This window comes from Pezoporus wallicus, unplaced genomic scaffold (genome assembly GCF_028554395.1).
Source record: "Pezoporus wallicus isolate ANWC-B61680 ecotype Strahan unplaced genomic scaffold, APGP_CSIRO_Pwel_v1 contig_4238, whole genome shotgun sequence".
NCBI classification, from domain to species: Eukaryota; Metazoa; Chordata; class Aves; order Psittaciformes; family Psittacidae; genus Pezoporus; species Pezoporus wallicus.
Window position 1 is genome coordinate 77,345 of NW_026637932.1, and position 12,939 is coordinate 90,283.

General features: G+C 37.5%; 1 protein-coding gene across 1 annotated transcript in view; it reads right to left on the reverse strand.

The window, feature by feature from the left end:
• Positions 1-395: 395 nt before the first annotated feature.
• LOC130598717 (vitellogenin-1-like) overlaps positions 396-12,939 on the reverse strand; it is a 58,067-nt gene continuing 45,523 nt past the window's right edge. Inside the window, exons 24-36 of the mRNA XM_057408433.1 lie at positions 12,601-12,938; positions 12,461-12,517; positions 11,461-11,646; positions 10,166-10,372; positions 9,396-9,538; positions 8,740-8,878; positions 7,407-7,542; positions 6,507-6,693; positions 5,982-6,079; positions 5,308-5,402; positions 5,043-5,202; positions 3,695-3,856; positions 396-714 (exon numbers count right to left, since the gene is read on the reverse strand). Coding sequence (XP_057264416.1) covers positions 596-714; positions 3,695-3,856; positions 5,043-5,202; positions 5,308-5,402; positions 5,982-6,079; positions 6,507-6,693; positions 7,407-7,542; positions 8,740-8,878; positions 9,396-9,538; positions 10,166-10,372; positions 11,461-11,646; positions 12,461-12,517; positions 12,601-12,938 — 2,027 coding nt within the window. The 3' untranslated portion in view covers positions 396-595. The remainder of the gene's footprint in view (positions 715-3,694; positions 3,857-5,042; positions 5,203-5,307; positions 5,403-5,981; positions 6,080-6,506; positions 6,694-7,406; positions 7,543-8,739; positions 8,879-9,395; positions 9,539-10,165; positions 10,373-11,460; positions 11,647-12,460; positions 12,518-12,600; position 12,939) is intronic.

Sequence of the window (12,939 nt, forward strand, 5' to 3'; positions counted from 1 at the left end):
TGTGTCACACACTATAGCTCTCTGGAAAGCTACAGTGGGAGTCTAGCAGTCCAATCATTCCTTTGTAGAATGTACTAAAGCTAATGGTCTTGCTGGGAGTAAAATGTATTTTTTTGCAGAACAGTTCCAAGAACAGACTTTGCTCTTTACCAGAAAACATAAAAGAAAACAAATGCTTACTGTGTCTTTAGTATGCTAAATATGAAATTGTTTGTACAATGGAATGTTAGCAGTAGCCGTAATCATGTTTTCCTTTCATCACCTAGTGAACGTAATTTTAAGAGAGGACTGCTGTAATTATATTGCAGATAAAAGGAAGCAGAATTTCTGGATAATATTATAGTTGGTCTGATTGCTTTGTTGATAGGGAAAAATAAAGAGATGGACCACATGAATACTTATTTAATGAACAACATATTTATTAAGCAGTGCAGACTGTACATAATGCATTTGACTTTGGATGCAATGCAGTAGGCTTATTTTCTGTAAGCACCTTTCTTAATATTTTACTACAGCTATTATGTTCCCTTCTTATCTGCCCAGCTATTCAATTATTTGTATAGTATGTCTATAGCATAACCCTGAAGCTTTTAGCTTAACTACAGGAGCCGGTACAGGTACAATCAATGTCAGCATCCACAGACTCCACAACATCCTCAGATGCAGATTTCTTATCGCTGCTTCTCTGCCATTCCAGCAGGCTTACAGCGGTATCTGTCAGAAGAGTGAAGCCATTGTTAACTAACATCAAGCAAATTAACACATTTCAAGGAAATACTGTTTTGATGGCTGCCAACTCCCTCATCAACCAAAGAATGAAATCCTGCCCCCACAACTGACATCTAACTGACTTACTGACTTGGAGCAGGATTTTCATCCATGACATAATTACTATAATACTTCCCTAAACCCAAAATGAATAACATTTCACAAAGCACAAAGACAACAGGCAGGAGGCTGTAAAAGTGATGGAGGTAGCCACTGCAGATGTAAGACCACCACACAGCAATATACATCAGCAATCTCTTTTTATGTTTGTGCTGCATAACACTGCGTATTTCAGCTGACTGTCAAAGTTCATTCTGAAGGATAAGCCCTTTGGAGAATTTTCAGAGGTTCATAAACTTCTAATTAAAGTTTCCCATATATTGTGAAATCTGGCAGAGCATTGTCAGTTGCAGTATTAACCTTACCACACTGCTTTATCAACAGCAGCTTGAATAAGCCATATCCCTTAATGCTGAAATAATCTAAATGGAATAATGATATTCATCCTCCCAATAAATATTCTTAGCTAGTTGGAGGTTTATCATTGCATCTGGAAGAATATTAGGACATCCATTTAGATTAAGTTTGTATAATGAGAATCGGTAAAGCTTTCATAATTTTCCCTCCATTTGTTTTATCCCTTAGTTGGACAGTACATTTATAACATGCCATCTCTCATCACAGGAAAATCTGGAGACTGCTGCATGGGTTCAGTCACTTACGTCCTGAAATGGTAATACTCTCCTTGGCTAAATTACTGCCCAACCTGAAGCACAGGTTTTGCATAGAAAAAATGGATAATAAATGTTTTCCAGAAAGGTGCTGGAGATTCTTTTAACAAATATATAATATTTTCAAGCTGTGAAATGAGAAATACTATGGAACGCCTGATTTATGTTTTTTTTTTAATGTACATTAATTCTTTTTATGTTTCTTACTCTTGGGCACACTGTGGGTCTGATCACATTCATATCCATGTAGGAAATAGTTCCCTGGGCAAACAGGCTGAGTAACGACTCTCCCTATGGGTAGGGTTTGTTGCATGTTTGAAATGTAAACTAATATGTGGACTTAAGTTTGGATTGATGTCTGCCTCAGTCAAGATCCTAAGACTACAGTCTCACTGATTTGAGGACAACGGGAAATTCTGCATCCTTGTACTTCATTTTATCCTTGCTCCACTGGTGACAGTGATGGGGTCTCTCTCTTTTGAAATGCAGACTAGCAGGTCTGAGTTCTCATACAAATTGCTAAGAAAAGGTCTTTGTGCAGTGTATGAAAATACATGTTCTCAGCTTGAGAAAGATAAGGATTTTGTTTCTTCTACTTCTCCAAGTTATCAAAGAAAGAAAGGAAAAGTTTTTAAGGTCTGGTGTTGTATCCCTGTTGATCTTTAGCCTGAGAAAAAGCAATGACCTTGCTAAAAAAACCACAAATGGTGCCTTTTCCCTTCCTCCTTCTCCTTTTCCCTCTACTCCTCTCCCTTCTGCTCAGGTTAAATAAAAAAAACCAAAAAACTCTTGATTAGAAGTGCTGCTAGCAGACTTCCCAGTCTCTGGTTCAGTAAATGAAGCAGTGAAGGCTGCAGTTGATGTTAAAACAACACTGGCTCTGACAACTAATAAATCTTTTTTTGTTTTCTGTTTTTTTTTTTCCTGATTTTCCTCTTTTCTCAAACATTTCTGTGAGAGAATGAGACAGCTTTATTATAGCCAAATATTCTGAGGCAGTGAGTGCCCTGGGGTAACAACATTTCAGAGATACAGACGTGGATACACAAAAGAAATCTGTGGAACATGAATATGACGAGACTTTGGAAGTTGTTTTTTTTTTTGTTGAGGGTGGGTTTTTCTTTTCATAAAAGGATGCATAAATTCACATCTCAAGGAGCTGTCATAAAACTATTAGCAGTCTGTGCTACTTGTTGAATAGGTTGTTGTAGATGGTTGACTATTCTAGAAACATATTCATTACTTTATGGGCTGATTCAGCACATATTGCAGATATTAATAACGTGAGAAAAGTGAGAAGTTCTACACAGCTGTTGTTTAAAATCAGACACAAAATATTCTGTTCCTCTCCACTATTACTCAACAGAGGGATTCACTGACTTCAGAAAATCCACACTGGATTATCCCAGCCAACAATTGATTTGGCCAACAATGGTTAACACAGAGAAGAGACCACATCATTAGATACTCCCTAATGGTAGGCTTCCCTCTAAGGTATACATGTACTGTGTAATTCACTAAAAGATTGAGGAAGGAAATATCTGTTCCAGGCTGGATTCTCCTCTCATGCTTATATAACTTCAGTGTGAATCTGAGTTAGACAATGCATCGTATCCGTAGCAAATTGGTATAAGTGAAAGGGGAAAAAGAACTAGTATTTTTAAAAATCTGGGGCATGAGTGTGTGTGTGTAAAATATGTTCAAAACCAGACTGCTTTTTGGAACAATCTAGAGAACATTTCAGCAATGTGTTTTTAGCTGATGTATTGCACAGTGGCATAGCATGGCAGCCTAATCACAGCAGTCATGTCACACTACTTCACTGACTTTCAATTGCCTTGCTTGCCCTGGTCTACACACAATTGCAGGCTGTAATGTACATAAAAGGACTCAGTGTTCCTTATCTTAACTTTATGGAGATCCTGAAAATGTGAAAAAAAATGTATTGATCACAGCTGCCCCTTTTTCCACCTAAAATGTTTTTCTCAGATGATGCTACCTGCCATCATCTAAACTAGCTTTTAGCTGGCCAGTACTGTCAGTGGTTATAGCAAATACTAATGGGATTAAAAACAACAGCTCAGAGAGGAGCCGAAGCAATACAGGTCTGTGCGTGGCTGTGCTGTGTTTTGTTCTTTTGAATGCTCTGACAGATCTCCTACAGTACATGACACACAGAGAGAAAAATATCGTACCTTTTCGGAAGCAGTGGAAGCCAACCTTAACTGAAGTTTTTTTGATTGGAGTACAGTCTTTCATACATCTCAGTACTGGGTCAACAGAGTAGCACATAGATTCCTCTCCATCAATAGTAGGATTTCGATTCAGCTTCACATAACTGCGCTGCAGCTTGCACCCTAAGAGAAAAAGGAAAGGTAGTTAAAATTGTAGAAATAAATCCCAATCGATCCTTACAGTAATAAAGGTCCATATTTTCTCTTCAGCTTTTATTAAAACACAGATGTCTGACAAACCGTTTTCACAGTAGTGAGGTTATCGAGATAGGGTGATAATAAGTTGGGGGATAGAAGACAGACTCTGAAAGGGGAGCTATTTTTAATATCTAATTGCACAATATAACCCAGATGGAATCATGTATACCCAGTTTTTTAGAACTACATAATACACAGAAAATAACCTCTCATGTCTGAAAGTTATTAAGAAGAGATATTGCAAGCACAATGGCTACTTCATTGCATTAGGAAAAATGTCAACTGTAGTGAATGGATTAAAAAAAAAAAGCAGCATCTATATAATAACATCATTGGATGATATTTATAATGCTGCAATTATCTCACTAGAAAGGTATAATGTAACTTAACAGGATCCCAGACATAACTCTGTTTCATGGCACACAGATAAGTACAATTCTGCTGCCACTGAAGTCAAGGAGAAAACAACCATTAACTTCAATGAGGTTATCTCAGGTCCCAGGTAAATGCAGACCTCCAGAACAAAACTGTACTGATGTTATGGAAGGCCATCATTAGTTGTCCAGTTATATGTGAGAGTAAACTCTGTTACAGTAACAGTATTTCTAAATATTTCTCTGAGATCACACCCTCTGATGGTGCAGAGCAAAAGTGAAATTTTGTGCACTCTGAACATATACATAAACTTCAGATCTGACACTACATTCATAGTATGCAACTGGTTTGTTCAAATTAAGTCTGCAGACAACAGCTGAAACTGCTTTGATTCAGTGGTGAAAATCACACTTCTTTCAATAGGAGCAAGATTAGGCCTGATTTTGCCTCTCCAAGAAAAAAGCTACTCTGTAAGAAATTACAGTAGAATCAATTATTTAACATTGAACTCTTCAAGAGACAAAGACTTTTGCTGTATTATGTATTCTCTATATTCACGGGTAGTGTTTTAATCAGACAGTAGTTAATGAAGTTAAAACGGATATATATTACTATTGTCTTTTCTTACTAAAAAAGATATCTGCTACTTTTTAAAAAAAAATGTTTTCTAGCTATTGGCAGAGGAAAAGTGGAATTGTTTTCTCTGGAAACATAAAGTGTTTTCAGTTCTACTCACCACCAGAGCAGGATTCTTCTAGCAATACCCATGAATGAACAAATGTAGAACAGCTGTGTGCCAGCTTACGATTTGGCATTAGGAGTTCGTTGTGTTTTTCTCTGTCATTATTTCCACAGATTCCGCAGGTCTTTCCTCTCATCCATGAAGCAACAGTAACCTATAAAACAGCACATCTTTGTAGTGAATACTGAAGTGTTGGTCTGTTACACTGCCAAGGTACTAAACTGAAAGAAAGTAGTAACCTTGAAAGTAAGCCAAATACCTTAAGGATCACACCATCAAAAGTCACTTTCTTCAGCCCATGTGTTGGAGCTTCCACGCTAACTGTTGTCTCATTTTTTGAAATTTTAACATTGTCTGTAAAAAGATAGTGAATCATAAGGTGATCTGTTTAATTTCAGATTAATGGAGAAACTGAGCACAAATTACACCCTAATGCATTTCCTTCACGATGATAATTTTGCTGCTACAGTGGGATTTTTTTTTGAGAGAAAGCAAAAATAAGATAAATTATCTCTTTATATGTAAAAATATTCTACTGCTGTTACCTATAGTTGAATCTGACTTTTGTATCTAGTCTGCTAAATCTCGAAATGATAATGACATTGCTGGTGCTCCAGCTAAGTATCTGAAACAAAGCATCTAACTGTGATGTTTTTTTCTAACCAACCACCAACCTGGACATACCACATGAATAAGAAGGGGCTTTATTTACCTGCCAGCTGTGGTGGAGTGAGGTAAAAGTGTATATACTGTAGGAAACAGGAATGTAAGCCAGTACAAATCTTAAGAAAGTCAAGCCTAGATTTTATTTTCTTTAATCCCACTTGTATTTTCCTTACACTGAGATATTTCTGTGGAATTTGTAAAAAACATCTTTAACATATTTAGCTTCTGGGTACGTTAAGTCCTGCAAAAGTGAGTATCACAGCTTACATTTTTCATACTTGGAAACTCCACTGCGTGATAGAACTGGTTCTTCATTGCATGTCACAAGAAGAGATGAATTTGCAGCAGGATAGATTGCGATGTTCCTTCAGAGAAATAAAAATAAATTAAAAAAAAACCAAACAAACCCACAAACCAAAACAAAAAACTAGTGGTTAATTTAAAATATGAAAAATAGAGATATGTGTGACCAAAGCTAGCAGAGAATCAACTTGAGTATCTGATCTTTGAATGAAAATTCAGTAGAACTTTGGGTTTTGAGATTCAACCTTTAAAGAAAAGACAGCATGGGGACATAATAAGCACATTATCAGATAATGGCATCTGTGAAATAGAAGACAAGAGCAACTAAACAAAAAGTCTCAGATGAGTATTCCTTCTGGAAATCCTGTTTTTCCCCAAATATCTAATTGCAAACCAGTTTTACCTAGGAGCTACAGGTTTCCCACCCCCAGACTAACTCCCTAAAACTTTATACCTCATTTCTGAGCCCTGAGTATAAATCACACTTACGCTGAGGATGTATTTATGTGAACCTCTCTTGAGAAAGACTGAGGATCAACATTTCTCGTAGTAATAATGAATTTTGGGCGCTCAGTACAGTCTTGGGACGCTATCAGGTTGCAGCTTTTATTGAAAGAATATGTATGGCTCACATGGTCGAATGTTTTGAAATCTCCTTCTCTGACTTCACATGTGGCTGTAAAACAAAGCCAGAAAAGAAACTGCAGATGTGACAGTGGTGTATGTGTTGCTTCAAAGTATTGAAAGCCACCTCTATGAAACTGAAATACCCAGCAACGGGAAAGAAACTTCATCATTTCCTTGGCAGGAACTTTCAGTGCTGCCAGAGTGTGTAAGGACAGGATAGCACTGCAGAATAATGACCAGATACAGATATACTTGTACTGATTTTCATTACATGCTTAAATTCACAAAACCATGAAATTCAAGGTAACAGGAACTAAATCATAGCAAATTCTTGACAAACTAGAAATCATAACTAAATATGACAAAAATTAGTTCATAGTTCCCACAGAAGTGCTAGGCACCTACCAGCTAGAGACTCATATGACTCCTTTTTGAAAAAAATAGAGGGCAGAAAATACATGATCTGTCCTGTACCATCACCTCTCAATGCAGAGATGGCACCTTCTTAAAGGGGCAAAAAGAGAATCCCTTGCCCTCGAAGACAGGAGTGATTCGTGAACTCTGAATACTTATATCAGTTTGGAGTCTCTTCATACATCTGCCAACAAACTTACTTCTAAGTGAAGGAATGAGCTATTGAGAAAGCAGAGATGCCATGCTTCCCTGTAAGACCACTACAAGGAAAGGCAAGGCCCTGTCATGGCAGAGGGTGGATCTACAAACATTGCTTATTCATGAGACAAGCATATAAATAATATTTACATTGATCTTCTTGTGCTATTTGTGAAGCTATTTCAGGAAAGAAATTCCAGGCAGTGATATCTCGAGTCTCATAAGTTGGAGATGGGCCTAAGGGCAGAGTGAATGGCATTCGGAGTGCCTGATAGTAAAGTGTTACCTGAAAAAGCAGAAATAAAAATACATCAAGATAAATTGAACCATATTGCTCAGGATATGACTGCAAACAAATAAGTCTCTTATCTTGAAAAAAACATCTTGAAGATGCATGTATACAATTGCACTTGTGCTAGTCTCACTAGGATGCACCCAAACCTGTGTTTTGTGAGGAACCATTGTCTTCTGTTCTAGTCATACTTTTAGAGAAATTGCTAAGGACATTGGAAAGTAACAGATATAGATGAAATTTAAGTGATATTGAATTGACTTCTTAAAAAATAAGGTATCAAATTAAGTAACTGAATAAGTTGATGGATGTGTCTGGAAAAGTGAACAGCATCTATTACAGGCTGAAAATTGGCATGATGAGCAGGCGAGTGTTGGGGTAAGATCCCTCACTGTAGCTGCAAGTCACATTTACCAAAACAAGCAAATTAATGCCTACTGTGCCTGTGTCTTCATTATCATATATTAAAGATCCTGTAACACTAAACCACCATGGAAGGTTAAAGACACACTAATTTCTCTATGTGTGAATAGCTAGCTGTTACTAATTTGCCAGGGATCCATAGGGAAAATTTTTCAAAGCAGTGCAGAGGGATTTGGTGGAGAAGGACCAATTAATCGTGGGATTCTGCAGATCCAGCCTGTGCAAGCTGCTCTGACAGTGTAACTAACTGCTCCAGTTTGGTTAAGGCAGAGTTGTATTTGTGGCTGTTATAACTTGCTCAGACCTGTCTCATCAAGCATAGTTACTGCAGATGTGGGACTTGAATACCAACACAAATAGATGCTGCATATGGTTGCGACAGAGTGCAAAGCATTATCAAGGCCTCTGTTATCTGCTCTGGGACCCTCACACATCGCACAGAACTAGTCATGTTGGGTAAAATGAATAAAGGTGTGAGTGCAGTGCAGTCATACATGGAACGATTTGGGCCTAAGTGCTGTTCTCAGCATGGAAACAAAGCATTTGACTACAGAGCCTGATTTTCAACTTATTGATACATTGCGCAAAAGCAACACAAAATCAGAAGTACTCTTGTATATATTTCAAACTCATGTAATGTAGTCAGGCATATAGCAGCTTGTCTAAAATGGAATGTTTTGTTTTTTTTTCTTTACATTAAATGTTGAAATATTATTAGTTGAAAATCCATTCAAGGTAGGGAAAAGGAAAATAAAAATTGACATGTACCCCAGGAGCTTTAATTACTGCATCAATTGTGCGTGGAGATGTTGCAGCCGCCCTTACTATAACTTCACGAGATGGATTTCTCTGATGTGCTTCTGAAAAGCCCAACACAAGTGCTGCACCAGGAACGTATTTCATGAATCTAGAGGTAAACAAGATGTGACAAACTCAGGTACTCGAGGAAATGCAGATGTGGGAGAACGAGGACTACCTGCAGTTCTGAAAAATTAGGGAAACAATGGACAAATTGAAAAGTCAAAGAAATAATACTTTGGGTCAAATTAAATGGTTGATTTTTACCTGGAGGAAACACATTGGTTTTATTCTGCTCATTTTAACTGGTTATTTTTTGCAATTGAATAGAGAACATTTCAAAGTAATAAGACATTTTGAACTGGAATATCAAATAATTTAATGTGGAAAATAAAACTAACCATGTAAAGCTTTTAAATATTTGAGGTATTTCTGGATTTTCATGTGGAGAAATTAGAACACATTCAAAAAACACTTTCGTGGAACTGAAATTCTTTTTTCCATCCAGAAAAAAACACCAAACATGTTTGGGTTGAAAAAATTTATCAAATTCTTTCAGTGTTTTCATAAAGCCAACTAGCGTAAGAAAAGCAAAATAATAACTTAGGAAAGAACAAATTACATACGCCGAGCTTGTCTTTTTTAACCATGATGGAAGACTTCGCCATTGTACCTTCAGCTGCACAGCTGGCTTCCTCGCCAGTTTGCCTGTGGTAGCTGTAGCTGCTATCCTGTAGTCCTGGCACTCCTTGCCCCATCTCAGTCTGGCCTTTACAAACAGGGAAACAGTCACCCAAATTTCATAAAAGAATCACAGAACCACCCTTGGCCATTTCAAGATGCAAGTTTTAGTTCTTTCCTGAAACTTTATGCTGATCCTTAATGTTTCCAAGTCTTTCTTTTGCTATAAATAAGCTCACAGAGAATTTTTGACTACATCTGGAAAAAGCTGTGGCATAGTAGAATAAGTTTGCTAGGTTGTGCAGAACTACATATATATATTCCTGTCTTAAAGCAGCTCATAAAACATTGGGTTTCTCATCATTTCAAGATTTCTTTAGACTTGGTAATTTCAGAATCAATATGCAATTTTTCTTTTTAGAAGACTGCCCTATAATTTTCAGTAGCCTTCCCCAATACTTCTTGATATATCCTGAATATCGGTATCTTGGTTTTTTTGCAGATTTTGAAGTGGCTAGGTTTTTTTCTTTTTTATTTTTAATGCAAAAAACATAGTGAAAGAGAGGAACATTTTCTGAAATTTCACAAACTTTGTGAAACATTTCAAAATATATATGTTTTTCCTGTCTAGTTTTCCTAATCATCAGGTGCTCTGTACTTAAAAAATCACTGGGCTTTTAGATGTCACTCTGAGCAAAGCTGCCTGTGTGCTTACCTGTGCTTTCAGAGGGAGTATTACAGCATCAGCACATGCTTTCCAATTGGTTTCAGCCAGCTGAACCACAACTAGTTGCACATCAACTTTGGCAGCATCAGAACGAACATATGCTGTGGCTTGATAACCTTGATTTCTGTTGTCACTCCTTACTGCCTGTGCCACAATTGTAATGCCAGGTGGAATTACGTCTCCCAGGAAGTTGCACTGAAAAAGAGCCCCCAACCATCTGTGTTTAAATATTTCTGTGTATACACTGGAGATCCTACAGTCCAGTTTAAGTGTGCTGATAACAGGAAGCAGCTCTCATCCTTCATCTGTTTAGTTTGAAGTATGTGTTTCTATAACCCCAATATTTAAGGATAAATTTGGTTGGACTCTTAATTATTTCATTACCACCAGGAATTTTTAAAGACATGGTTGTTTTGATGAGGGATCCAAGACTCTTCCAAACTATCTCTATGCACACAGTAAGATTTTGTTCAATATTTTAAATAGTTGCATAAATACGTACTAGGTATCTTCATAACAGTATACACATTGACAGTGCATTTTACTATACTGCAGCTCCTTCAAGCCAGTTGATTATTTTGAAAACCTTCTCAGTAGCAGAGTTCCCATAGACATTACCTGCATTTGCAGAGCTATTTGTTCTATTATTGTGTATATACCTTTTCTTAGTACAATTATAGAATACTAAGTGTGTAATAAGATAAAGATGACCTGGGCTTAATGGAACATTTACCAATCAGTAATGACAATGAAGAATCTGATTTCAGTTATGCACTTCATGTACTCATGACCTCAGGTCTACATCTAAATTAGGTGGACTTAAGTTTAAAAAACTTTTAAAAAAAAAATCTTTAAATAAAACCTATTTTTCCCTCCCCATTTTTACCTTGATGCAATTTATTTTTCATTTGGGCTTTCATAAGAAAATTATTTCCCTTTTAACTTACAACCCCATTCCCTTCAAGTTGCATGAAATACAAGGTTTCACATACACAAATACCTTTAGAAATTAAGGAAAATATACCCAAGAAATCAGCAAACAAAACCCTGAAACTAAGGGAATTTGGAAAAAGATATTTTCATTGGGAGAAAATATCTCAACGGACTTCAACTTTGAATTTACAAAGTTGACTTCAGAGTACTTTCCGAGTCTAAATGTTAGCTGTTCAAGTGCTCGTTTGAGCTCTATCTCAGCTGGTTCGAGTGCCACCACATCTAAAGTTCCTGCTCTGCACCCAGCAAAGCCCAGCTGCTTGTTTGTACCAAGCAGGTAGTAGCAGTACCTCGCGTGTCAGGCTGCATCCTCGGCTGCGGTGGCTGCTGTCTCCTCTGCTCGCGTACTTCCTCTTTGAGCTGTGGTCAGTATTTTCTTCATGGTGGTGGCTGCTGCTGCTGCTGCTGTTGCTGTGGCTGCTTTCCAGCTTAGAGGAAGATGACGATGAGCTGCTTGATATCTTACGACCTGGATGCTAAGAAACATGGTTAAAAAACTATGACATGGCCTCTAGTTTTACAAGTATAGACATCAACAACAGAGTTATTAGCCTCCCTCTGTAGGTAACATAGACATATCTAGAGTGTTATTTTTATTATCATATGCAGACATGAAATATGTTGGATAGGAATACGCCTTGGATCCATCTGCATCTCTGCTTGATAGGAAGGCTGCATAGACAGTGACTGCAAAGAGCAACATCACATTGTCCATGAAAACTGACACTTTAGAAATATGAAAGAGATCACAGATTAGTGAAAAACACTGTAAATCATCTTCCTGTTTCACAAGCAGCATACATAATAACTTTAAGGATAACACCTACAAAAACCAGTATGTTGTCATCCTAAAATATACTTAAAATACCTCTATGACATAATGCATACTGAATCTTGTTTCTGATACAGTCCACATACCTGATGATTTTTTTCCATGATTGCCTAAAAACATTGGACATGGTTATTCCCATTGGAAGATCCTGCTGTTTTATAATCGCCCCCCCCCCCCCCCCCCCCCCCCCCCCCCCCCAGTCTTTGTTAACTTTAATTTTTATTGCATTGTACAGCATCTATCCCAAAGACCCAAATTTAAGGATTGCAAGTGCTGCAACAACAGAAGGATATAGTATAATAGCATTTTAGTAATAAATGTTCTTATTTTGGCTATTGTCAACATTTTAGTGGACAGCATGGCATTCTCAACTGAAATGAAACAAAGTCCTTCAGTAATATGCTTGATCATATCAAACATAGCCATCATGAGAACATACATTTGAATTAGGGACTTACCCAATGGACTTTAGCAGACCTGAAGCGGAGCTGGTATACTTTTGGAAGGTGGTATTCCTGCAAAATTCCAAAAGAAGTTATTACCTACAGCTCAGTAAAGATCACCTCCCAGCAGAAGTCAAAGCATTAGAAAATTTTACCCATTCTGTAGAAACATCATTACTGTGACTGTTAAACTGGGACTTGACATGTTTCATCTCAGCTTGTCTGTCATATTTGCTATGGTGGTGGAAAGCACCAGTGCTTTCACTGCTGCTGCTGATGCCACTGCTGGTGCTTCTGCTGCTACTGCTGCTACTCTGTGTTTTAGGCTTCCGTTCATGGACTCTTCTCTCTTCTTCAGGAGCACTGACAAGTGGAAATGGTGTGGTCTTGGACTGCTTCTTAGCCTTCGGCTTTATACCAGATGCTTTGCTACTGCTGCTGCTAGGTCTACTGCTACTGCTGCTGCTTTTGCTGCTGCTACTACTGCTTCTGCT